The sequence below is a fragment of the Gobio gobio genome (assembly GCF_949357685.1).
Source record: "Gobio gobio genome assembly, chromosome: 7".
In the NCBI taxonomy this organism is placed as follows: domain Eukaryota; kingdom Metazoa; phylum Chordata; class Actinopteri; order Cypriniformes; family Gobionidae; genus Gobio; species Gobio gobio.
This window is the reverse complement of record NC_137103.1, coordinates 43186829-43212545: the sequence shown is the minus strand read 5'-3', so window position 1 is coordinate 43212545 and position 25717 is coordinate 43186829. Positions and strand designations below refer to the sequence as shown.

Here is a 25717-nt window from a genome sequence, read left to right as displayed (position 1 = left end):
AGTGCTTAAAAACAATAACAAGAACGGCCCATTAGCTCAACATGCTATTTAATGGGGATTATGAGTGCATCTGGAAAATATAGACTGTGAACAAATGTCATCAAAGTGATGAAATGCACTTACCATTGAGTCAAGAACAATGATAACAAATCAGGCACTATGATAACAAATGGAAAAGTGCATACCTGTTAGTGCTGTTGCCCTGGACACTTGCAACTGCATCCACAAAATGTGGGATATGTGAAAAGAAAACTTCTACAGATGCCTTGTTCCCCATGTGCACCTTAAATCTGATTGGCAAGACAGTCTCTAACAGTTCTATCTATCGTTTTGATCCAATAACCTTAGGAGAAATGTGCAAACAATATTCAATGATTATATAATTCTGTTATATAGATTTATGGGCTAGGTCCATACAAACTCAGTATGACAATTCCTACAGATTGCTGTGAACAAAATAGACTGTTTCTTGGAGAGAATCTTTCAGGGAGCAGTGAATGCGCAAAAAAAAAAAAAAAAAAAAAAAAAAAAAACATTTCAACATAATTAAATGCACAAAAAGATTAAATACATTTAGCTTATAGCGACAGGGGCAAGAAAATGTTTACTGTAATTAATGTAATAGTACATTAACCACAAAGAGGAACAACCCAGAGGTAAGTGCCTTACTCAAGTCTAGGGCTTCAAAGTAAGGTCCTATCAGTACCTCTGTTACAAAACTAACTAAATACAAAACAAAAACTGATTGTAATGCTAGGTTAGGGTAGTTTCTATGGATCTGTATCATTAGGTCAGTCCATTTAGCCTGTTGTTCCAGCACAAGAGGCCAAATCGGAATTTATCTTTGTCAAATCTTCTCTTGGGGAAACCACATGAACCCCATCATTTAGACTACTACAACAGCAATGCAGTAGTAGCTTGAATGTTTGCTTTTTGAATGCACAGGCTAAATAATTTGGAAAGCCAAAGTGCATTCTCGAGCACTACATTTGTATAGTCATGGCCAAAAGTTTTGGCAGGGACATAAATGTTATGTTTCGCAAAGTTTCCTTCTTTTCTAGATTATTGTGCAGAGTGATCAGATGCATTTTAAAATGATTGGAAAAGCTTCATTGGCCAAAAAGAAGAACCACCTCAATACAAAATTCACTGTTTTTTGGCCCTTGCGCAAAATGACCAGCTAACATAATTTCACTAATCATTTCAGCACATGGGAAAGTGTGAACAAAAACTAGCGAGGTAAAAATCGCTGTATCATACTGATTGGATTATGAGAGCAGACTGATTGTTATAAAAGGAGGAAAGAAGTGCTTCCAATCATTGTGTTCTTGTGTTAGCAATGGTTACCTCCAAAGAAAGACGTGCTTTGCATCAAAATGGACTTGCGTGCAAAGAAATTGCTGCAAAGAACATTGCTCCTGAAAGAACCACTTACCGGAACATCAAGACCTTCAAGGTGAGAGGTTCAACTTCAGTTAAGAGCATCCCAGAGTGTCTAGCAAGCATCAGGACAGTCTCCTCCCGAGGACTCAGCTACGAATTGTGTCACCCTCAGTGCAGAGCTTGCTCAGTATTGGCAACAGGTGGGTGTGAGTTCATCTGCATGCACAGTGAGGCGAAGACTTTAGAACAACGACCTGGTGTCAAGAAGGGTAGCAAAGAAGCCACTTCTCTCCAAGAAAACCATCAATGACAGACTGAAATTCTGCAGGCAGTACAAGGATTGGACCGCTGAAGACGGGTGTAACATTTTCTCTGGTGAAGCCTCCTTCTGACTGTTTGGGACATCTGGAAAATCGATAGTCCGGAGAAGAAAAGGTAAACACTACCATGAATCCCGTGTCGTGCCAACAGTGAAGAATCCTGAGGCCATCTGGGGTATCTTTTCATCAAAGTGGGCTCTCTCAAAATTATGGCCAGAAACACCGGTCTCAAAACATCCTGCAAGAGCACCTTCTCCCAACGACCAAGGAGCAATTTGGTGATGATCCGTGCATTTTCTTGCATGGTGGAGCACATTGTCACAAGGCAAGAGTGATAATGAAGTGGCTCGGAGATCATTACATTGAAACTTTGGGTCTGTGGCCAGGCAACTCCTCAGATCTTAATCCCATAGAGAACCTGTGGTCAATCCTCAAAAGGCGAGTGGACAAGCAGAAGCCCACATTGTGATCAACTCGGAGCACTAATAAGGCAAGAATGGATCGCCATCGGTCAGGATTTGGCTAGAGCGAATTGCAGAGGAATGAAGAAGGGTCACCACTGGAAATATTGACTCTTTGCATATATTGAATGTTTTTACCAATTAAAGCCTTTAAAACGTATGAAATGCTTTTCCAGTAAACCATAGAAACTTGAAAAAATGATCTACAAATACGGTAGCAGCAAACTTTGCGAAACAAAAAATGTGTCACTGCCAATTCCTTTGGCTGTGGCTGTAATACACAAATAATGCAATGACACAAAAAGTATTCCATAGTCTCCATTAGAAGTGCTGATAATGAAATTTAACATGTGTATCGCTCTACTCCTTTAATTCTCACACATGCGTGATTGCTTAAAGATGGAAAATCATAAGTATTTGCACAGATATCACATTGCCTTTACTGACAGAACTATAAAGTGCCTTTAAAATGCTTCAAATCATTAAAAGCTCTTGTTTAGCCAAAGGTTTGGCTGCTTGTAGCATCCGGAGATGAAGTTAGTTGAGTTCTTGTTTCGTTAACAAGAGAGAACTCTGGAAAGTCTGTTCCTCCATGACCTCTCAAGCTAACTTGTCCACTGGCAATGCTAAACTGTGAGGATATTCCAGACCGTGAGCTCGGGAATTGAGATCGAAAGTTCTGGTCAAAAGTAGCAATCTGAAAAGTCTGACTGATGCTTTGTGCGTCTGTCTTTTTGGGAGAGGTTACTTGGTCGAGGAAGTCCTCCGTCGGTGAAACTGACGAAGGGTTTGTCTCGTCACCTGAAAAGGAAAAGGAGTGTTGGGAATCTACTAAAAGGCTAAAGTTAGGTTTCTCCAAGGTGGATCTCAATGGAGAGTTCATGCTTGGTCTGAACCGGGATGGGGAGGTGAACTGCTTCTCTGTGGAAAACAAAGGCTGGCCAGCGAGACTGGCACTGTCATTTACAAATGTAAGACTCTGGTTGTTCAGGTAGGTGTCGTTCTGACTGGTCCTTTCCAGTGCTTGCTGGAGAAACTTGGAATACTCCTGCAGAAGGCTGGCCTTCTCGGCCGGAGGCGCTTGTGAGCTGGTTCCCAAAGCCTCGTTGGGGCTGCTCTCATCGGAAGAGTTGATGGAGATGCTGGATGTGACCTCTGTGTCCGCCACACTGAAGGAAATCTCTGCTTGGCCGTTAGCCTTATTGGAGTAGTGATCGAGAAGCGTCTGCAGGACCTCGTCTGGAAGGACATTCTTCTCGTTATTGGACTTGATCTCCACGTTCAGCGTCTGAGTCTCAGAGAGGATTGTGGCGGGAACGGTCTCATCTATGACACTCGCTACAGCTGCCTGAGTGACGGAGGGCTGCGACACGATGCTGCTCACGTTAAGCGCATAGTCTCGACTAGTGTTCGCCGTGGCCGCCTGGAGGTATCGTTTCTTCTTAAGAAACTGCATGGCGTCATCATAGTTTGTGCTGCTCCCGGTTGGTTTTGCTTGTCCTCCTTGCAGGGCATCAACCGACTCCATGTCAGGATTGGTATCGACATCTAATAGGCCTTTGTTATCCACAATCTCAAATGTGTATCTCGTTACTTTGGTCTCTTCGAATGAGGACAAGGGAGAGAGACTCTGGGATGGTTCTAGAACCTGCTGTTTCAAACCTCTCCTGCTGGCGATCTTTTTCAGCACTAGTTTCGGAGGACTAATTATCTCATCATTAGACTCCTCCCCTGCAAGATGCCTGGTACCAGGCGGGGAATCAGGGAGCTCAACTGAATAATCTGTAACTACATACTCGTCCTTCACCTTGGTGGCTACAGCGTAAAGAGGAAGACACTCACTTTTAGCGAGTCGGTCTTCCGTCTTCTCCTCGTTACCAGCTTCATCCACTGTGTCAACAGTGGGACTTGTGAGCAAGACCCGATTTTTATCAGAGGTCTTCTGGCGTTTCTTCTTGGGAAGGGTACATTCCTTGACAGGAAAAGAGAAGCTCAAACTCTCTGAGGTGCGAAGAGGGACATCTTTGGCTGCTGCTTTCAGACCCTTCCTGTCCTTATTCTCATGGCACATTCGTCTGTGCTTCAGTACTCTGTCAGTTCTGGAGAAAAACTGTTAGGAAAATATATAGATATCATTATGTTTCAGTCTGTATAATTCATAGTAACATTTTAATTGGCCAGTATCGAATCTGTTTTGCTTTGAACGGCCATTACCTGATGGCAGTAGTCACACTGGTAAGGCTTCTCACCACTGTGTGTCCTCTTATGTCTCTCCATGTGGTATTTCTGAATAAATTTCATTCCACACTCATCACAGCGAAATGGTTTTTCTCCTAAAGGGGAGACATGACAGGCTATTGTGAACAATATAAAAGAACAACTTAGTCAAGTCAAGTAGGTCTAGTTTTTCCCTGTCAATGTATGCCTAGACTTGTTTTCTCAGTGTATAAAGATGTACCACAAAACAGGGACTTTACATTTATAAATAGATCATTTCACTCTAAATATCTAACAATACCCTGAAGATAAATCTAAATGACACTTCCCTTTTTTCCCTTAATGTTTATCCCTTTCTGCTTACCTGTGTGGATCTTCTCATGTCTCTGAAGCAAGTACTTCTGAATAAAGCGCATGTCACATTGATTGCACTGGAAAGGCTTTTCACCTGCAAAAATAATTTTGTTCACCGTTTTGTTCTTTTATACGTCAATTGTTACCACAGGACCAGCAGCACATTACACCACTTACCCGTGTGAATGAAGACATGTCTTTGTAAATGGTAGTTTGTCCGAAAAACAGCATTGCAGTGCTCACAGACATGAGTTTTTGGGTTCTGGTGCCCAAGGGAGCCATCTTCATTGATAGTGAGAATCTATCAAGATGGAATACAGTTCAAAACTACTTTATCTTTCATGCCTGTGCTCCTTAGGGAGTGTCATGATTTTGTATGTCCATAACACTGTATGGCTAACAAGTACCATAACAAAAATTAACATTAGCCTTTGAATTTAATTTAAATATTTTTAAATTATTGTTTTGTTCTGTAAAGTATCCCTCACTTAAAGTACTAATAGCATATTGTTTCTTTATCAATTGCATCTCAGATGCATTATATTAAACCTTTGCAGGCGAGCGCTGCTTTCTCTTCTTCTTTTTGTGACAGTCGGATGGGTCTCTCCCCGGTTTCTTCTCCTTTTTATTAAGAATCAGTGAGTCCGGTACTTTCATCTCCTGCTTTATACTGACCTAAAAAAAGCAGCAGCGACAACAAAAAACATGAATTAAAGTAATTTACTGATTTTCAGTTCAAGTACTCTTAAAAATGAGAGAGAGACAGATAGATAGATAGATAGATAGATAGATAGATAGATAGATAGATAGATAGATAGATAGATAGATAGATAGATAGATAGATAGATAGATAGATAGATAGATAGATAGATAGATAGATAGATAGATAGCTTGAACAACTGTACACTTACTGGCATATTGAGTGTATAATGCAACTTATGGGACATTCGCTGTGAGAAAGCTGGTTCATCCTGTCCATCATTTTTCACCGTCTCCTCATGCACCATCAGGTCATCATGGGATATCAGATCATGTGAGGTCAGGCCTCCACCTGCCAGGTCTTCGTCATCATCATCATCGTCGTCATCATCATCCTCTGCCAAAAGGGGATGATTAGCCAAGCTCCGTTCCCCAAGTGTCATATCCAAACTGCCTCTTCTTCCTCTTCCATCCACCCTTGAGGGTCCCAAACCTCTGGATGAGTGGTGAAGACCCACAGGGCCACATTTCATAAGCATCCCCTCCAGCTTGTCATCAATGTTCATCGCTGAACGCTGAGCAGTTGAGCTGAAGCTACAAGAAGAGACAAGACCAACATAGGGATTCCAATCAGCAGTCAACACAGTTGTGTTCACAGCACTTCCCCTCCGTCGACCTGGCTGAGAGAAAAAAAAGCTTGAGTTTTAAGGAATAAAAAAACCCTCACAAATGTCCCCCTTTTGACAAGCAGCAGCAAAACCTGATGGTCCATGTTCTCCGGCATGATTTGAGAAAATGGAAATATGACCTTTTCAAAATTCTAAAACTTTATTTCCAGGTTTAAATGGAAAAATATATATTTTCAATGTGGTCTCAGACTTTTGAACCCCAATGTTGGGCAAGAAGCTTGTATGCACAATCAAGCAAAAAAATACAATAATTTTCATCGCCTGCAAGGCAGAGAAGAAATTATAATGAACCCAATCTGACTTGACATGTCATGAACAGTCATTGTCAGAATTGCTACTAGAGCATAAACTCATTTAATAAGCATTCTTGATTTTTAATGTCAGATTCACGTTTTCAGACCTCATTATGGATGAGTTGACTCAAGTCGGTTTGTAACGCATTATTTCTTACTGGTTTAATGAGACTTAAAAGACAATTATTATACAGAAAACACTATTTTGATCGTATTTTCTTCTGCAGTGCACAGCTGCTTTATAGCTGAAATTAAAGATATGTCATTGATGAACTCTGTAACATTAAAGCTACACTATGTAACTTTTCTGTCCACTAGAGGTCGCCTGTTCAAAACAAAGGCGTAATTTGATGACGCCACGTTTGAGTGCAGAATCTTGGGACATGTGGTCTTCACCTCACAGCCGGTGGGAAAGAGTCAGGATAGGACTCGGGCAGAAATCATGTTCATGGATGCGATTATTAACATTACTGTAGTATGAAGCAGAGCAGGACCGAGTGTTGTGGAGCTGAGCAAGGTCGCAGGAGCGATTGAAGAGCGGGACTGTTATTATGGCATAGCCGCTGGCGGGACTTTTATTATGACACGGTCGCCGGCGCCACTTCCTCTTTTCCAGTCATGAGTATGAGGTAACGCAACTCTGTTTATCGTATTAGATATATCTGAGTGTGTTGAAAAGGAAGTTGACGTTCACTCTGCGGCTGCTATGACACTTGTTCACACTGCAGTGAGAGTACAGCGTTTCTGCAATATAAAACCGGAAACCGAGGGGAACGCAGATATGACGCCATCGACAGGCGACTCCCTCAAACGCATAGCTCACACGTCCCGGTTCCTTGGTTAAAATAGCAATTTCTCACGATTTTCCAAATTTCTCAAAATTTGGGATATTCTAAGTACTCAACTGAACAAAATATATAACACTGGCCTAGTGGTTTTGGGATATTTTACTGCAAAAATCTTACATAGTTCACCTTTAACACTGCCATTTTCCTGTTTATTATTATGATGCTGCTTTGTATTTGTATAAAGCAGTATATAAATAAATGTGACTTAACACTAATCATCCAACTAAACATTCTATAATTGATCAGCATAAACAATAGCATATCTATTTTTCTGTTTCAAACTTCATAAACCCACCAATGCTTTTCATACTAGATTCTGAGTAAAGCAACGTTTCATACTAAATTTTGAAAGAAGGTTAGAATCGTGCTGAATCCTGCTGTACTTTTCTAATAAATGTTACTGACCTCATAAATAATATGCATATTTACAAATATACCGGATCAGGATTAATAGCAAAACCAGTAAAAATATGTGAATCAGTATGATCAGAACAGGATGACCTTTAAATTATTATTCTCTTAATATTCAGACATATATGAGCTGTTCTAACAGATGTAACCAGATGAGACTGTCAAATGAGTATTATTTGTATGGCATTTTTCACACTATATATCGTTTCAAAGCTTCTTTAAAGATAATTGTCTCTTAATGCACGCAGTGAGCAAGTCAAACTTGACTGTAGCAAAGCGAAAACTACATTACATGTTTAGGTGAAGAAGGAAAAAACAGAACAGTAGACTACATATGCATCTGACATTGTCAATCATCAACCTAGACTAAATATAATCCACACAGGAACTGGATCAACGTATGATTTAAATGCCCCCCCAAAAAACGAGTTTAAGCTTTGTGCATTTAAACTTGTACTGATGTGTATAAACTACCAAATAAACTTAAAGTACATGAGTGTATTTACAGTGTGACACTCAAGCACAACACGGGCTGCATGTTGGCAGTCATAAATAGGCTACAGTTGCTTATTTAATTCGACGTGAGGTTAATCAGACTACTGTATTTTAATAATGACTGTAATGTATTCTAATATATTACTGTAGTGTAGAGTTTAAAATCGGCCTGATCTCCATCTCTATGCTGCCATTTCATCACGCACACAGAGACCGGACTGCAAACATTTTCACGGCTGATTGTCACGCAGACCCTCGCGGATGAAGAGTATACGTACCGCATGTGCTGTCAGTGAAGCGCTGGCGGCGGGTTCGAGCTGCTCATGACGTGTTTGTCAAACTTTACTGCGATGCTTTGGCTAGCATGCGAGGCTAGCGAGCTACATTCCATCTGCAGCTGCGCAGCGGTGCATTGTGGGATCGCAGCGAACCCGCTCAGTCAGTGGCAGGTCGGGTTTGCTTGCTGTTTGAAATATATTTAAAGCAATGTAATACATATGTAGCTAATAATAAAGGTTTATATAAGTGTATTTATTTATAATCATATATACCAATATTTATCTCGCCCTGTTTATTAACTCTTCTGTACTCGAGAATTTAACAACTACTAAAAACAACCTTCCTGAAATTTCAACAGTACAGACTTAAATATATTTCTCTATTTAATTTGTAACATCTGTTAAATTTCATATTCACTTTATTTTAGGCCTATACACACACCGCATTTTATAGCATATAATTATCTCTGTTCGTATCGTAAATTTGTTTTAATGACTTGATGTAAGATCAGTTTGGATGATTTGTAATGGTTTTTGACAAAACAATGACACGGAAGGTGTCTGACTTGAAGGTTAAACAAGCCGGGGACCTTCGAGTGAAAAAAAGTAGAGAACCACTGTCCTAAAATCAACTTGAATAGTTTATTAAAACTGTTCATTTGTGGTATTGACTCAATTTGATTACAAGACACTTAGGATAAAGACAGATAGTGTTCACTTGTTTAGCTTGAGTAAAACCGTCATGTCTTGCAAATTCAAACAAAACCAAACATCTGACAATGTCACTTAAGTTGTTCAGACTATAACACACCACTAGATGGAAGCCTTACAGCCCAAAAACAAATGGAGAAGATGATTCCTGCTGAGAAAATGGCTGAGGCAGCATGATTACTGCAATTTTGTCAGTTAAAATAAAAACAAACCTCTTCAGCAGTACACTCTGCTGCCATTTTTTGCTGGCTTTTTTTGTAGTTTTTTTTTAATATTTGTTACAATACTTTCTCCCATCTCAATTTAGTGCACAGAGACAACGAACATTCATAGGCTGACAGATTTAAAATGTAGTTGTGTTTAATCGTATTTGGTTAAATAATTCCCTGATTTACATATGCATCATTGTATAAAGAGTACTTTCATTACCACTCAAACTCATTTCATATAGACTGAGATGTGACCAAAAGTTGCTACACGTGAAAACCCAAATGATCTCTGCTGAACTCTCAGACTATTATAAAGATGCATACCAGTTACATTTTAAATTTAAAGGGGACAAATGACAAGACAGCAAAAATTGTATGACACTCACAAGACATGAAAACACAAGCCAAATGATAACAGTATTTTTTTTTTAATTATTATTACCATTAGTGTTACACATCAATTATTTTAACAGTATATACAAAAAGGTTATCTCTGCCCCACTATAAACCAAAAAAATGAACCGAATGACCAGTTACACATGCAGCTCTAAAATGGGGAAATTATTATATCCTGCCTTTCCTGTGACCTCTGTATTCCTTCAGCCAGATTTATATCAAAACATTGACCCACCCATTCATCATAACAGATGACAAATATGGCATTCATAGTGGACAAAGAAAATATGCAGAGTAAAGTTTTGAATAAGGGATAAACAGCATATTAATATTTCTCAGATGAACTTAACCATATAAAGGGAGGGGGTCAGTGGTTATAAACATCTTATTTTTTATGGCTGAATGTGCAGAAAGTGACAGACCAGCATATTATGAATTTATGCGACTTTGTTTGCTGTATGGGCGTTAGGGTACATTTAGTTTGCATGTGAATAAGACCAGTTTTTCTTTTCATAGGAAATCAGACTCTTGGTGTCCTCCACGCCAGGTGATAAAGATCATTTTGCATGTTCCACAGAAACTGGACACGTTCCAGATGTGGGAAAACACCATTATGGGGAGGGGTGTGGGGTATGATAAAAATGGAACCGCTGGATTCGCTGAGAATTGTTTTCCTCCCAAAACCCCCCTCATATTTTGCCTTGACATTTTTAATCTGTGCTTTTGTTTTATGATGAACTAAAGTAGTAAAAAGATACATAGAAAGTATAAAAAGGAATGATTTTAGCTAATATATTGGCATCAAAAAGCATAAAGATAGTCAAAAAAAGGAAACAAATGATAAAGAAATCATTCCATAGATTAAGATGAATCAATCTTAATTAAGGTGTTCTTCTGTTTCTGTCTGAAGTGTTAGGTCATTAATTGTATGTAACCTTCACAAACTCTTGTGTAGGTCAAAATAGTGCAGTCACAAAAGTAACCAGATCTAAAATCTGGCTGGTGAACATGGAAATAAATAAAACAGCACCCCATTCATTCATTATTTGGACTGAAACTGAAACTAGTGTATGTCAATATTATTCAATACCTTTGTGCACCAGGACATCTGGTGCAAGAGGCTGACAAAAGTTTAGGATTGAGAGGAAAACTTTAGTCCCCAAAGTCAGTCTCTAAGAGTGTGTGCTTCTCTGGATTGACATCTCCAAGGCCGCCTGGTGTTCTGGTTGTCATGGCTGGAACCCTCACATCTTACTGAAGCACTCTTTAGCGTTGTTCCACACTTGAATCCCCTTGAAAACAAAACATGCTGGTGTTTTAATGCAACTACACTACTTCTCCCTAATAAATAGTCTGATCAGTATAGAGACGGGGGTTTCGCTAGTTTTCGCAATAACAAAATCATATTTTATTTTGTTGGCATGGACCATTCTTACCTTTTTGCACATGCTGATCTGCATGATGGCATAGCTGATGAGAGCCTCCCTGAGATCATGGTCTTTCTGCTCTTTGAACCTTTCAATGTCCACCCATGCACTTTTCACATGCTCGCTACAAAAAAAGACAAAGCTGTTTTGAAACATTCTTGCCGTGAAATGGACTGAAGCTTGACACGAGTTGCTATATCCTCAAATTAACATATTTTTAAGATGGACTCAGTTGTATAATTAGCCTGGTTTTGGGTTTACCTCACTCTGATCGGAAAAGTTTCACAGAGGCTGCAAAAATATGAGCAAAGTATGTGCATTTGGAGCATATCTGTGCATTTCATAATTTTTGTGCTGCCGCATAAAATGAGAAGCTGATGCAGCTCATAAATCCCCAATTTAAGTCATATTTTCTGACAACATTTACTGCTTTTTGTCATCAACAGAATGTCGTGGCCTAACACGAAGGTTACGGGTTTGATTCTCAATACTGGCAGGAAATGACTGTGGTGCCCTTGAGCAAGACACCTAACCCCCAAACGCTCCCCGGACACCACAGCATAAATTCCTGCCCACTGCTCCGGGTGTGTGTATCCACGGTTTGCAATGTGTGTGTGTTCACTACTCACTGCTCATAATGTGTGTGCACTTGGATGGGTTAAATGCAGAGGAAAAATTCTGAGTATGGGTTACCATACTTGGCCTTCATAGGTCCCTTTTTTTATGTATATAAAGTGAACTACAGTCATCAATCCCATTTAAAAACTGTGATTAGTATAAATTAGCTCACAAGATCTGAAGACAGCAACGAAAAACATTGAATCTGTGTTGTGCCATGATCACAGGGTTTAATTCAATCATGTGGTAATAGAGCACTGCTTACTCGCATTCTACGTTTCTTTCTTTGACCAGTTCCTCTCCTTCTTCAATCTGTGTCTCCAGCATTTTCAGCTTGGCCTCTCTCTGCTCTGGGGTCTCTTGTCCAAACAGTTTACTGGTCATCCCCTTCAGAGAGAAGGTCCTTACCGTCTACACAGGAAAAGAAAAGTCAATGACACCCATTGGCCGGAGTAAGTCACGCTCTTCCTCCCATGTTTATTTGCAAAAAGCTGAAATATGGACATTTTCCTCCCATTTTTTTTGGCCAAGTGGGCCTAGTAATTAGCCATATCAGCCAATTGGGTCAGAATGTGTTATGCATGTCGTTGGCTTTTTGTGCAGCTCAAATGTTTACATGTTAAATGTGCCAATGAGGTAATTCTCAGTGGGCTCTATTCACCCGAACAGCAAGGCGCACAATTTTAATTGCCTAAAACTGTTAAAAACACTCACTAGTAGTCAAACCCCAACAATTCTAAAGCAGGGGTGGCCAAACTTTTTACTGCAAAGGGCCAAATATCTAACTTTATTGAGGCAGTAGGCCAAAAGTAAATGCTGCATTATATGCAACTACTTTATAAGTAATTTTTTTATCCTATACTAAACATTACGACTTGCTGGAAAGTCCCTCATTCCAGAAGCAAGAAGGGTGATGTGGAGTTCTGTCTCTGTGATTGAATGGACACTGACCCCAGTGGCGAGCTCCTCCCGCTGCTGTTTCTTAGAGGTCAGATCCTGGACGGCCATCTCCAGTTCAAACTGTGTCAGTTCATGCTTCCTACACACTGCCCTGTGAAAACACATTAACCACAAAATATACAAAATCAACCATAAAAGCAGATCATCTCCTTGTTCCTTATGGAAATTGTTGAACTGAAAGCCTAGGTGACCTGCAGCATGATCGCTTTCAGAAAAACCAGGCCCTGATGGGGGTTTGTGTAAACAGTGTCCGAAAAGTTGCATGTGTGTAACTTTATCAGCCAGTGGAGGCAATCAGCTCCCAAGAGTCTAGGGAAGGGTGCAGTGTGAACAAAATGTACATTTCTAATCAACCTCACTGTTACAACAGCTTGTGTTTAGTATACTTCAGTTCACGTTTAAAGGGGTCCTATTATGCTTTTTTTACATTTTCAGCTTTCTTTTGTGTAATGTTGCTTCCTGAGCATGAAAAAGATCTGCAAAGTTACAAAGCCCAAAGTCCACTCCAAAGTGAGTTATTCTCTTTATCAGTGAGCACTGTTGCTGAACTGCTTGAAACTCCTCTTGAGTTTTCTTCCAGGAATGTTCAAATCACAATATCCCCATTTTAAATAATTCCAGCCCAAGGCATACACAATAAAAAGGGGTGAGGCCTGGTTGAGTTAGTAGTGTATTATGTAGTGTAGTAGTGTATTATGGTAAGGGCTGTGATATTTCCAAAACATGGCAGAAGTGATTGACCACACAACACTGTTCCAGTCAACCAAATCAGAGAATATTGCGCTTTGTGGTAGGAGGGGCTTCAAAGAGACAGGAGTTAAACCGAGTGTTACTGGCAGACTGGGAAAAGAGGTGCTGCAACAATGTAAAATATGTGGCAAATAAATTTTAATTTGAACATTTAAATATATAAAACCTATATTATAGTAGACCCACAAAACAAAATCAAGACTTTGAAAAAGTGCAAAATAGGTCCTCTTTAAAGAAGTTGCCAATAAACTATTACAATTCTCATTTTGGGTGAACTCTCTCTTTAACATAAGGACATTTAGGCAACGCAAAATTAATACTGTACCTTAATGCATCTGCGTAGAAAAGGTACTCCTTCAGCTGGTCAGCATAATGCTCCTCTTCCTCTAGAATATCATCTACAGAAGCAGCATACCTGTAACACACAAAAATGTCCAATAAAATGGTAGTTGACACAGCGCATCCGGAAAGTATTCACAGCGCTTCATTTTTTCCATATTTTATGTTACATACAGCCTTATTCCAAAATGGATTAAATTCATTTTCCTCAAAATTCTACAAACAATATCCCATAACGACAATGTGAAAGAAATTTGTTTGAAATCCTTGCAAATGTATTAAAAAAAATAAATCACATGTACATAAGTATTCACAGCCTTTGCTCAATACTTTGTTGAAGCACCTTTGGCACCAATTACAGTCTCAAGTCTTTTTGAGTGTGATGCTACAAGCTTGGCACACCTATTTTTGGGCAGTTTCTCCCATTCTTCTTTGCAGGACCTCTCAAGCTCCATCAGGTTGGATGGGGAGCGTCAGTGCACAGCCATTTTCAGATCTCTCCAGAGATGTTCAATCAGGTTCAAGTCTGGGCTCTGGCTAGGCCACTCAATGACATTCACAGAGTTGTCCCATAGCCACTCCTTTGTTATCTTGGCTGTGTGCTTAGGATCCTTGTCCTTTTGGAAGATGAACCTCTGCCCCAGTCTGAGGTCCAGAGTGCTCTGAAGCAGGTTTTCATCAAGGATGTCTCTGTACATTGCTGCATTGATCTTTCCTTCGATCCTGACTAGTCTCCCAGTTCCTTCCGCTTAAAAACATCCCCACAGCATGATGCTGCCACCACCATGCTTCACTGTAGGGATGGTATTGGCCAGGTGATGAACATGCCTGGTTTCCTTCAGACAAAGAGTTCAATCTTTGTTTCATCAGACCAGAGAATGTTGTTTCTCATGGTCTGAGAGTCCTTCAGGTGCAATTTGGCAAACTCCAGGAAGGCTATCATGTGCCTTTTACTGAGAAGTGGCTTCCGTCTGGCCACTCTACCATTCAGGCCTGATTGGTGGAGTGCTGCAGAGATTGTTGTTCTTCTAGAATGTTCTCCTCTCTCCACAGAGAAACCCTGGAGCTCTTTCAGAGTGACCATCTGGTTCTTGGTCACTTCCCTGATGAAGGCCCTTCTCCCCCGATCACTCAGTTTGGCCGGGCGGCCAGCTCTAAGAAGAGTCCTGGTGGTTCCAAACTTCTTCCATTTACAGATGATGGAGGCCACTGTGCTCATTGGGACCTTTAATACTGCAGAAATGTTTCTGTACCCTTCCCCAGATACAATCCTGTCTCGGGAGGTCTACAGACAATTCCTTGGACTTCATGGCTTGGTTTGTGCTCTGACATTGACAGTTAACTGTGGAACACGGCAATTAAATGTTTGAGTCAAGAACCATCTGTATCATAATATTAGTTGTTTTGAGTCTTTTGTTTTTAACTCAGTATTATGTAGTGTGTTTTTGTTATAAATAATCTTATATTTTGGTTTATTTCCATTAATTCCAACTAAAGATAAAATAAATCAAACAAGGTTATGTACTTTTGATTTAAACTAACTGAATTATTGATTTATTTTAACTGAATTACCCAAAATAGGCATCACTATGAGTTATTTAATAAATCACTTTCTGTTGAGTTTCCAGAAAAATCTTTTTATACTGTGACCATGATATAATATTTTGGTCACACCGCCCACAACCTAAAGCACAAACTGGCATTTTGGTAAATCTACATGTATTATTCTCTCTAAATCAGATGTAGAGCCTGTGGAACTAATGCCAAATCCGCAGCAGAGACAGTTTGGGGTATTTTGAGGAATTTTTGGGAATAGGTGAGCAACATAAATCCATAAAACAGTCTGACAGCTACCAAATGTGGCTGATGATGGACAGGTTGTTTCTTTCAGTGCTGAGACAGACAAGCAGCGCATTGGGCTCTGACCTTTGACCTTTCTGCCAGGAACAGCAATCTGGAATCCATCAGAACACACCGCAATACAAAACCAGCATAGAAACGAAAGGGACTGGTTAAAGACTCACTAAGGACATTACCGCGAAAGAGTCCCTTTTACAACATCATCATCATAACGTTGAAAAAAAAAAATACCGCTAAATGTTTTGGCCATGGCTCCTGGAGATTCACAGCGCGGTCTGCCAGCAAAATCATAACCCGAGCCTCCCAAGGGCTCATCTTACTGGCTACTTGTTATGGGGGGGTCGTGAATGGAAATATGAGAGGATTCAAATCAATCTGGCAAATGTGTTTTACAGCTCAGTACCAGAAGCACACACATGTAGAAATCACAGGAAAGTCCTGGTGTGTATCATACAGCACCTTCATATTTCAGGTCCCTCAATGAGCTCTTGGAGGGTAACGGGATCGTCCCAGGTAGGAGAAATACAATCAAAACCAGCTGCAATAAAATCTTGCACTAATCCTATAAAGGTACATGAGAACGGCTCATAAAGCAGCCTTCGTCTGTGTTGTGTGCGCTGTGAACTCACGCGTCCATGTGATGGCCGGCGCTCTGCAGCCCATCTCCCATCTCTTTCTCAATGGCACTCCACTCGCTGTCCAAAACAAACAAAGACTCACATTGAACCACTGCAGCTGACCGCAGCTACACAATCAAAACCCAAAAGATTTACTCCAAAAATGCTTCTCACAAAAACAGTTCACAGAGCACATTATAAAACATGCCTGGCTCTTTCAAAATGAGGGTACATTATTGTGATTGTAAGATTATGATATAAAACCTGGCCTATTCATCACACAGAATGATTGTATAGAGAAGACATGAAGTATAGTGCACATCATATATTAAATACTTTTATGATGCTTTTTTTGTCCTTTTGGACCTCGACAGCCTCGGATCGCTATGTGCAGACTACGATACATGTGCGATACATTTTTTTCAGGATTCTTTGATGAATATAAATTTTAAAAGAACAGCACTTATCTGAAATTTAATGTTTTTGTAAAATCTTAAAAGCTTTTACTTTCACCTTTGATCAAGTTATTCCTTGCTTAATACATTTTTTCATTAAAAGTGAAAAAAGGTGAAACATAGGATTGTTTCAATAGCTGTCAGCAACCTAAACCATCTTTTTCGGATAATGACATGCGAGTAAACATGGTCATTACATGGAAAAAAGGAGCCCAGACATTCTGCAGAAGATCTTTGCAGAAAACAATGCAAGCCATATGGGATTTGACATGACATAAGTAAATAATTCATATTAGAGTCAACTATTTCCTTTAAAAGAAAACATTACCTAAAGACTCTTCCATAATTCCCATGCACTTTGTAGACTCCGTACAGGCGATCAGCTGCTCTCTAAAAAAAAGAAAAAATGTTAGATAAATTTTTTTATTAGTTAATGAATAGCCTAATTAGACATCTGATTTTAAGAACAAAAAAAACTAACAAAAAAAAGAATCGTATAGATTTACTTTATGATTCTACAAATGCAATTAATTATATTAAATTAAGATTGATACTTTAGATACTTTGAAAACAAATTAAACAGGTTGCCTAAAATAGTAATGTTTTTCTTTAGTAAAAAAGGGTGGTTCCTCAAAAGCACTAAAAGAGTTGTTAATGAAATCATCAGAATTGCTGTCCTTACCATTCTCATCCCTAATAAAAACGAATATATACTTTTGTTCGACTGAAAGGACTTTTTCTAATAGATTGAGCTGCATATTCGGCAGTGTTGACACTGAGTTTACACTCACCGCCCGAACTCTCAGCAGCTGTGAAATAACAGACTGCAGCTCATCACCATAGTGTTTCATTTCTGCAAACCTCCTGTGAAACATACACACACACACACACACACACACACACACACACACAGTCAAGTTTCAGCGTAAACAAACAGCATGGCCATATCTTTATGCATTTCATGACACTGCGTAACACGGTTTGCAAAAATGCCTTACTTGTCTGGGTTCTTCACTCTGAATGTGGCATTTAAAGCCTTTAACCTTGAATCGGCCTGTAAGAAAGACACAGGCCAAATGTTGACAGACAGATTCATGTTTGGGTTTTGTTTGTTCAGATGGTGTAAAGCAGGATTACAGACACTCCTTACAACAACCTTTTTAAACGTCTGAGATCAGATAAACACTGCAATATGGCAATAATATACACTAACATAAAATACTGCTGCTCTTTCGTGTTTGATCCAGAGCGGTCCAACAGACTTCCTGTGCCTGTTTACATAAACTACAGCGTACTGATAACAGATTCCTCACTGCAGTAGCAATTAGGTCACTTCACACAATTTTTATTTGAAATCCACACATATTTAGTCAGCTTCATATCAACATATGAATATAGACCTATGATGAGGGGTGATATTTAAACAACAGAGAGGTGGCTAGGGGTTTAAAGAGAGAAAGAACCCAATGAACTGGAAAGTGCTGATATACCTTCGCCTGAAATCCTGTCTCAAACACGGTTTCCTTCCAACCATTTTCCTGTGGGGCAGAGAAAGGATGCAATTTCTGACACTGACAGAGGACATTATCAGCATGAAATGCCAGTTAAAACGTTTTTTTTTTTTTTTTTTCAAACAACAGCAAAAGTGGCATACAGAAACTAGGGCTGTCAATTTAACAAAGTAATTTAGTTCAATTATTAAAACATTGCTGTGGATGGTAGGCCAGGGATAAGCAAGTTCAAAAAGTTTGGGGTCAGTAAGAAATTAAAGGTCCCGTTCTTCGTGTTTTTTGAAGCTTTGATTGTGTTTACAGTGTGCAATATAACATGTGTTCATGTTTCGCGTGTAAAAAAACACAGTATTTTTCACACTATTTACTTATCTGTATACCGCTGTTTCCACTGTCCTAAAAACGGCTGGTGATTTCCTTGTTCTATAAAGTCCCTCCTTCAGAAACACGTACCGAGTTCTGATTGTGCAAGCGGTTCCTGTGCTGTGATTCGACCTAAGCTTAGCGCACGTGAAAGCGGTTCCTGTGTTGTAATTTGACAGCAGCTTAGCGCACGTTGGAAAGGTCACGCCTCTTAACGGAGAGATGTATGCGTTCAATAATCTCTACAGCGTCCCTGGGAAAGCCAAACAAAGGTGATTTGACTCCTGGATGAAAATAACAGCATCTCGATGACATGGCGATAAACACACTCAACGCAACAGTTCCTTTTCTCCACGCGACCGTCCGCTTCTCCACGTGGGACAGCAACAAGACCGCGCCCCCTTTTTCGCGTTTCTTTGTGGGCGGAGGTTAGTCTGTTCTACTGCTCTACTGACGTAATTAAAGAAGGAAGTACCAGGATGTAGTCCAAGCCAGCCGTTCGCTGTAGGCTTTGAAAGGGAACTTCTGTTAAATAAAATATCTCGCTTGGCATTGAACTTTAAGCTTTATAATTTTACAGGTATCATTTATGCTCTAACAGCAACATTACACACTAACTAAAGTTTGAACAATGGAATCGCGAAGAAGGGGACCTTTAATACTTTTAATTAGAAAGGACGAATCCGGTAAAAAATCCAGTAAAGAATTTTATATTGTAACAAAAATATTCTATTTAAAAAAAATGCTGTTCTTTTGAACTTTCTATTCATCAAAGAATCCTGAAGAAAATGTATGACTTTTTTAACAAAAATATTAAGAAGCTGTTTTCAACATTGATAATGATAAATAATGTTTCTTTAGCAAATCAGCCTATTGGAATGATTTCTGAAGGATCATGTGACACTGAAGGCTGGAGTAATAATGCTGAAAATTCACCGTTGCCATCACAGGAATAAATTACATTTTAAAAACTTTTACATTTTAATAATACTTCACAATACATATTTCTGCTCAAATAAAGAGCGGTAGTGCATGTTCGATAATATAATTTTTTTTATTATAACATACTGACTTTTAAAGCCACTTCTTATACTGTCAATACTTCATTTGATTGCCTTAAAAATGTTGTCTTTTTCAAAAAACATTTTTCATTGGTATTGTATATTTGGCTACCATGTAATTAATTCATTTCTATTTATACTAGACTGTAAATTGATTTTAACTTTTTATTTTAAAACAATTGACAGCCTAGCAGAAATAGAAATTAATTACAAATCTACAAAAACATTTAATTTTTCATTTTAGTGAGAGCTCGCTACCTCAGTGAGGAATGAATAGAAGATCTTGTCACTGGACAAGACTGGGTGCGAGGCCACTCGAAGCAGGAAATTCTCTAGTCCAACCCTACGCCTCTCCACAAAGTCAGGGTCCATGTTGTCTGCTGTCAGCTTGTGCCAAACAAATTCAGCCTGTTGTACAAAGCATGAAGTTACAGTGTATGAAGGCAAATTGCATTTACAAGCAGCAGTAACCAAAGCATCTTGTTTGCATACCCGTTTTTCAGGCAACGGCGGAACCACCACAAATGGATAGGTAACTAACAAATAGTTTCGAAGGAGCTCAAACTCGCTGTAACGCCTCCAGAGAGAATCTGGGACAGGATTGGTTCCTTCTGATGCAGCATCCACAGGCCTAACAACACAGAATAAAGACTGTCAGAAGCGGAATGAAACACTTTTAAATAGCCTTTTAAATAGGTTTAGGTTTGGTATAAACACATCTCTTCAAAAATATTAAAAACACTTCTGTCATGAAATGTGGGGTTGGTTAACAGTTGAAGATCATTTCTAAAGAAAATTAATGAAATAAACACAGTAGAGATCTATGAGGTTTCAAGCTGTCTAGTTTATGAAAGCAGTCATTTTAAGGGCCTTTTCAAACACATGCCAAAGGTTTAACAGCGCTGTGTAATCTTGCTGAATTCCCAGTGCATGAAGACATGAGTGCTGCTAATTTAGGAGCAGAAATCCACTAAATCACACTACCATGTAGAAGCATGTATATGAACTCTCCTGCATTATTTAAACATCTCTGCAGTGTCGGTTCTCGTATTGTGCAATAATTAGGCATGCCACAACTTTTTGAATTTTCCATTTGTTCCTTTTTATTGGACGATATATAAAATCAAAAAGGTGGCCGGTGTCAAAATATCCATTAAATTCTATTTTTTAAAGAAATTAATAGTTCTATTCAGCAAGGATGCATTAAATTGATCAAGTAACAGTAAAGACATACTATGTTAATACAAAATATTAGCATTTCAAATAAATGCTGTTCTTTTGAACTTTATTGATCTATTCTGAAAAACTGTATCAGTTTTCACAATAATATTAAGCAGCACAACTGTTTTCAACATTGATAACAGTAAGACATGTTTCTTGAGCACCAAATCAGCATATTAGAAGGATTTCTGAAGAATTGTGACACTAAAGACAGCTTTGCCTTCACAGGAAAATAGATTGTAAAAACATATTAGCTATTTTAAATTGTAATACTTCACAATATTGATGTTTTTACTGTGTTTTTGATCATATAAACACAGCCTTTTGTGAGGATAAGAGACTTCTTTCAAAAACATAAAAATCATACTGACCCAATCTTTTTAATTGCAGTGAACACAAAAGCTCAACTTAAATAAACACTTCTTTTACACATTATTTACCATGTAAACAATTAAATTCTCTAAGAAGAAAAATGGGTAGACTTTGAAATAAGAGCTCAACTTCCCATGGGCTCCAGGGAAGAAATGGGAGCACATAATGTGCTCCACGCTAATAATCCATGATGAAATCAAAGCACAAGGAAGGTGCGGATTGGCTGACAGGCATTCTCCACTCAGACTCTACAACTTTCCCCAAGATCAGTGGCACCAAACTGCTCTCTAAAGCCCACTGTGTGCGTGTGCAGTATGCCTTCCACATGGTGCTTACAAAAACATGTGCTTCCTTTTATGGAAACGAGCAACAATACAGCACTGTTAAGTTATCTCCATGTATAAAGAATCAATATAGGCAAGAATTTTACGCTAATGCAAGCATCACAATTACTACTGTTTATATACAAGATTAGGGATTTGAACAAACCCTTAACCTTGAGCATGTAACTCGTCACGTACCGTCTGTGCTACAGATATGAATGATACCTCAAATTACGCTGCCTGTTGAGCAGAGGTATGCTTTTACATTTCCAAGCAATCAAACTTTGAAAAAATCAAAAAAAAAAATAGACACTGAAGGAGGGACTTGAGCCATAGCTTTGCAACGACCCAGAACACATAGCAACATGCTGAAAACTGTAGCTTAAAATGTAGAGCATGCTACTAGAAACACAAAGAACATGGGATCGCCACATGGGATTCCCAAGGGAACTGGTAAAAACCTTCAATGCATTGTAAGTCGCTGCCACTGCCAAATGCATACATTTAAATGTAAAAACTAATTAGAGCACTTTATGGTCACAAGAGCTGTATTTATTTGAGCAAAAATAAATATGAAATATATCAAATTACTGTTTTCTGTTTTAATATATTTAAAAATGCAATTTTTCCCTGTGATGGCGAAGCTGAATTTTCAGCTTCATTACTCCAGTCTTCAGTGTCACATGATCCTTCAGAAATCATTCTAATAGGCTGATTTGGTGCTCAAGAAACAGCATATCAAATCCCTTGCAACCATCCACAACAGCAACTTTTGTATGAACAAGCTCCATTCTCATTTTTTTTTTTTTATCTAGTTCTGTATGGTTTTCCATATTTTAGACGGTACCAAAAAACATGTTTGAAAACGTCTTGCTTGCAGACAGTGATTTTATGAGTTCAACCACTAAGTATTGTTTTCGAATCATGTGATAATATGTTATTGCACTCTGGCCAGCATGCATGTTTGGCCCTGCTGGAAACACAGACAAAGCACATCTGCCTGAAGCGCTGACTCATCACCCTCTCCAGAATGACAAGTCCCACTTTCCAACACAAAGCTTGGCGGGGTGACGGGGGTCAGAGTGAGAGGTGAAAGTTACACTTCTGCTGCATATCACTTCCTGTCCAGTGGGATACTTCTGTTTTGTTTTGTTTTATTTGATGTAGAAAGAACATGTTAAAGTGACAGACCCAGGCACAGGAAGAAGAGGTCTAGTGTAAACATTTAAGTAAAGAGAGGAAATCCGATGGTCTCTACCAGTCTGGCTTCCACAGTTTCTGAGCTGGTCTAGTGTGCCGTGACTCTGATGTTTTGCATTTTGCCATGCTAGTACAGCGTGACCATAGTTCAGTCAGAAAGTCAATGTGTAAACCTACCTTATCTACAGCTGGTTATTCATATTCAAAAAGAAAAGTGCATATTACAATCAAAACTTCTGAACTTCTGCAAATAAATGGTATTATTCTGTAACAATTGTATGGACTTAAAAACAGAAACAGACATTCACTGCCATTATAAAGCTTGGAAGAGCCAGGACATTTTTTAATATAACTGTATAATTGTATTCGTCTGAAAGAAGAATGTCATATACACCCGGAATGACTGAGGGTGAGTAAATCATGGGCTAATTTTTGGGTGAACTACGCCTTTAATGCATGCTTGCAATCAATTGTAAGAAAGGGGCAGAGTTTATGCAGATAAAATTATTGTAATTTTTTGTAAACTCTATAATTTCACTGGAAGATCGAGTTATGACATTGAGATTAAAAATAACGAGGGCATTAAATAAATAATAAAATGCAAATAAAACATATGCACAAATTAATTGTTTACGCCAAGATCTATAACATGAATTTAGAAAATAGATTTAATGATGAGTCGTAGCAATGTGAAAGTGAAGTGTCTTACCGTGTCTCTATAAGATACACTGTATAAGTCTCTTGCATGTTGACGGCATTCTTGCCAGTCCTCTTCTCCGCTTCAGCCACACTGATCTCCATCCTCTTCAGAAGATTTGTCCCCCTTTCAACCATCTGTAAAATTTGGTCAAGAAATTCATAATGTTTAAAGGAGTAGTTCACTTTAAAATGAAAATTACCCAATGAATTACTCACCCTCAAGCCATCCTAGGTGTATATGACTTCTTTCTGATGAACCCAATCGGAGTTACATTAATAAATATCCTGATGCTTCCACACTTTATAATGGCAGTGACGGGGTCCATTGAGTTTGAAGCTCAAAAAAGCACATCCATCCATAATAAACGTAGCCTAGAAATCTAGATGCACCCTAGCGGTAGCAAATGTTGGCTTGCGAGCATGGAAAACCAAACTCTAGTCAGGCCAATCACATTGTGTATAGAGTCGGTGGGCGGGCTAATGACGGCAGAGTTGAGACGGTTCCGTGTGAATTCCCCGCTATGAGAAAAAGAAGAAAGCTGCTGGCGAACAGCGGCCTTTTGAATCGGCTTTGGCCGCGACTCTGGAAGATTTGGAGTTAAGCTTTTCTTTGAGAAAAGAACGACACTGAAGTCCTTCTTAAAAAAGGAAGATGTGTTCGGAGTTTGCCAACCAGATACGGCAAAAGTTTAATCTATCAACTAGCTCCGCTGGTGGGAAAATGCATGGGACTCAGCCACACCCCGCTTGTGATTGTTGTCTTACCACTGATAGCGCTCTGGTTGGTTGTAGCACTATCCTATTGCGTGCAGAGGGAATTTGAAAGACAACCGTTTATCCTGTCCCTCGGATTGAGCCCTGCCAATGGTTCCGTATTCAATTTACGAATAAAGTGTGACTTATGACTTCGGACGTAGCGTAAGTGTTTTGAACTGCAAGAGGTGTTACACTTTCTGCGTAAGTTGAATATGAAAGGCAGTCTGGCGGAGGCAAGATATTTTACTTTATAAAGTATTAAATATGGATATTTTTCTTACAAAACTCTATCGATTTACTTCAGAAGGCCTTTACTAACCCCCTGGAGCAGTGTGGAGTATGTTTATGATGGATGGATGCGCTTTTTTAGCTTCAAACACAATGGACCCCGTCACTGCCATTATAAAGTTTGGAAGCATCAAAATATTATTTATTTTTTACATATTATTTATTAATATAACTCTGATATGCATATTACACCATTACAGTATACTTATGACATTTTCAATGCAAAAAATGGCTGAGGACCCTTAAGAAAAGCACAGGTATTTCTATGAGCAGAATTGTCTCATGTGTTGAAATATTTCCTGAGGAAACAGGAAGTTTAGACATATCCAAGCACTCATCACTTTTTAAAAAAAAATCTGTTCAAAAATATTCACATGTTAGGATTACAAAACAAATGTAAAAGGTAGTGATAATTATAATAATTTCCTAAAGTCTAAAATTTAAGTATTTAACATTTTCCTATTAAAAAAAAAAAGATAAAGTTAATGGATATATTTTGCCCCATATTTCAAGCATCAACCCATAAACAAATTCAAGTATGAAGCAGTAAACAAGATCCAACCATTTGTTGATATAACGGCAATCTACTGAGAGAAAAAAAACATGAAAAAAAGGATGCGGGCTGACACATCAGATGACTGTGAGATAATTGTTGTTTACAAAATACGTGGCAAAGGCTCTTCATTGACAGCATAATGTAAAACAGCTTTCTACTTGTGCGGCTTTATATCATTATTCTTTACATAATTAATAAACTCTGTAATAAAAAGAAAGTGCAACAACATGCATGTAAGATGTAGCTCATTAAATGTTTCCGCGGAACCTGCTGATATGTTTAGCTATATTGATGTGGCCATTCATGAGCCAGAGCAAAACACTGCTGTCCCGCACATATCACGCGCTCGCTCACGCGAAATCTACAATACAGCACACATTATCGGCCACCCCGCATAAAAAGATTCTGCTACGGGCTTTACCGTGTTCTTTAAGTTGTTTTCCGACTCCGAAGAAGTCAGATCTGTGTTTCCAATCACCGCTATATCCTCGCTTCCTGAATCCGCCATGGTTTGACCGTCTCGCGCTTGCGCGTTGGCCACTTTCACTGTTTCACTGGGAGTATGTGCGCGTGCACG

At 39.0% G+C, this 25717-nt stretch overlaps 2 protein-coding genes across 4 annotated transcripts; both read right to left on the bottom strand.

Annotated features, from left to right (window-relative positions):
* Positions 1-2517: 2517 nt before the first annotated feature.
* Positions 2518-8565, bottom strand: znf148 (zinc finger protein 148). Of its 3 annotated transcripts, none has more exons than XM_079822168.1 (7): positions 8449-8565; positions 5647-6114; positions 5285-5410; positions 4913-5036; positions 4746-4829; positions 4379-4497; positions 2518-4274 (listed from the first exon to the last, which is right to left on the bottom strand). In XM_079822168.1, exons 2-7 carry the CDS (start codon positions 5998-6000, stop codon positions 2661-2663), a joined length of 2421 nt encoding a protein of 806 aa, XP_079678294.1. In that variant the 5' UTR covers positions 6001-6114; positions 8449-8565; the 3' UTR covers positions 2518-2660. The 3 variants fall into 3 exon arrangements, with proteins under 3 accessions (XP_079678294.1, XP_079678293.1, XP_079678295.1); XM_079822167.1 differs by having other exon boundaries at positions 5647-6028; positions 8449-8562; XM_079822169.1 differs by having other exon boundaries at positions 5647-6110; positions 8449-8555.
* Positions 8566-9072: 507 nt separating this feature from the next.
* On the bottom strand, positions 9073-25692 carry snx4 (sorting nexin 4). Its single transcript, XM_079822191.1, has 14 exons — positions 25562-25692; positions 23551-23675; positions 20218-20356; positions 19984-20133; positions 18281-18328; positions 17789-17844; positions 17582-17654; positions 17119-17180; positions 16348-16413; positions 13845-13934; positions 12761-12860; positions 12075-12220; positions 11201-11315; positions 9073-11056 (listed from the first exon to the last, which is right to left on the bottom strand). Exons 1-14 carry the CDS (start codon positions 25646-25648, stop codon positions 11009-11011), a joined length of 1305 nt encoding a protein of 434 aa, XP_079678317.1. The 5' UTR covers positions 25649-25692; the 3' UTR covers positions 9073-11008.
* Between the last annotated feature and the right edge of the window lie 25 nt (positions 25693-25717).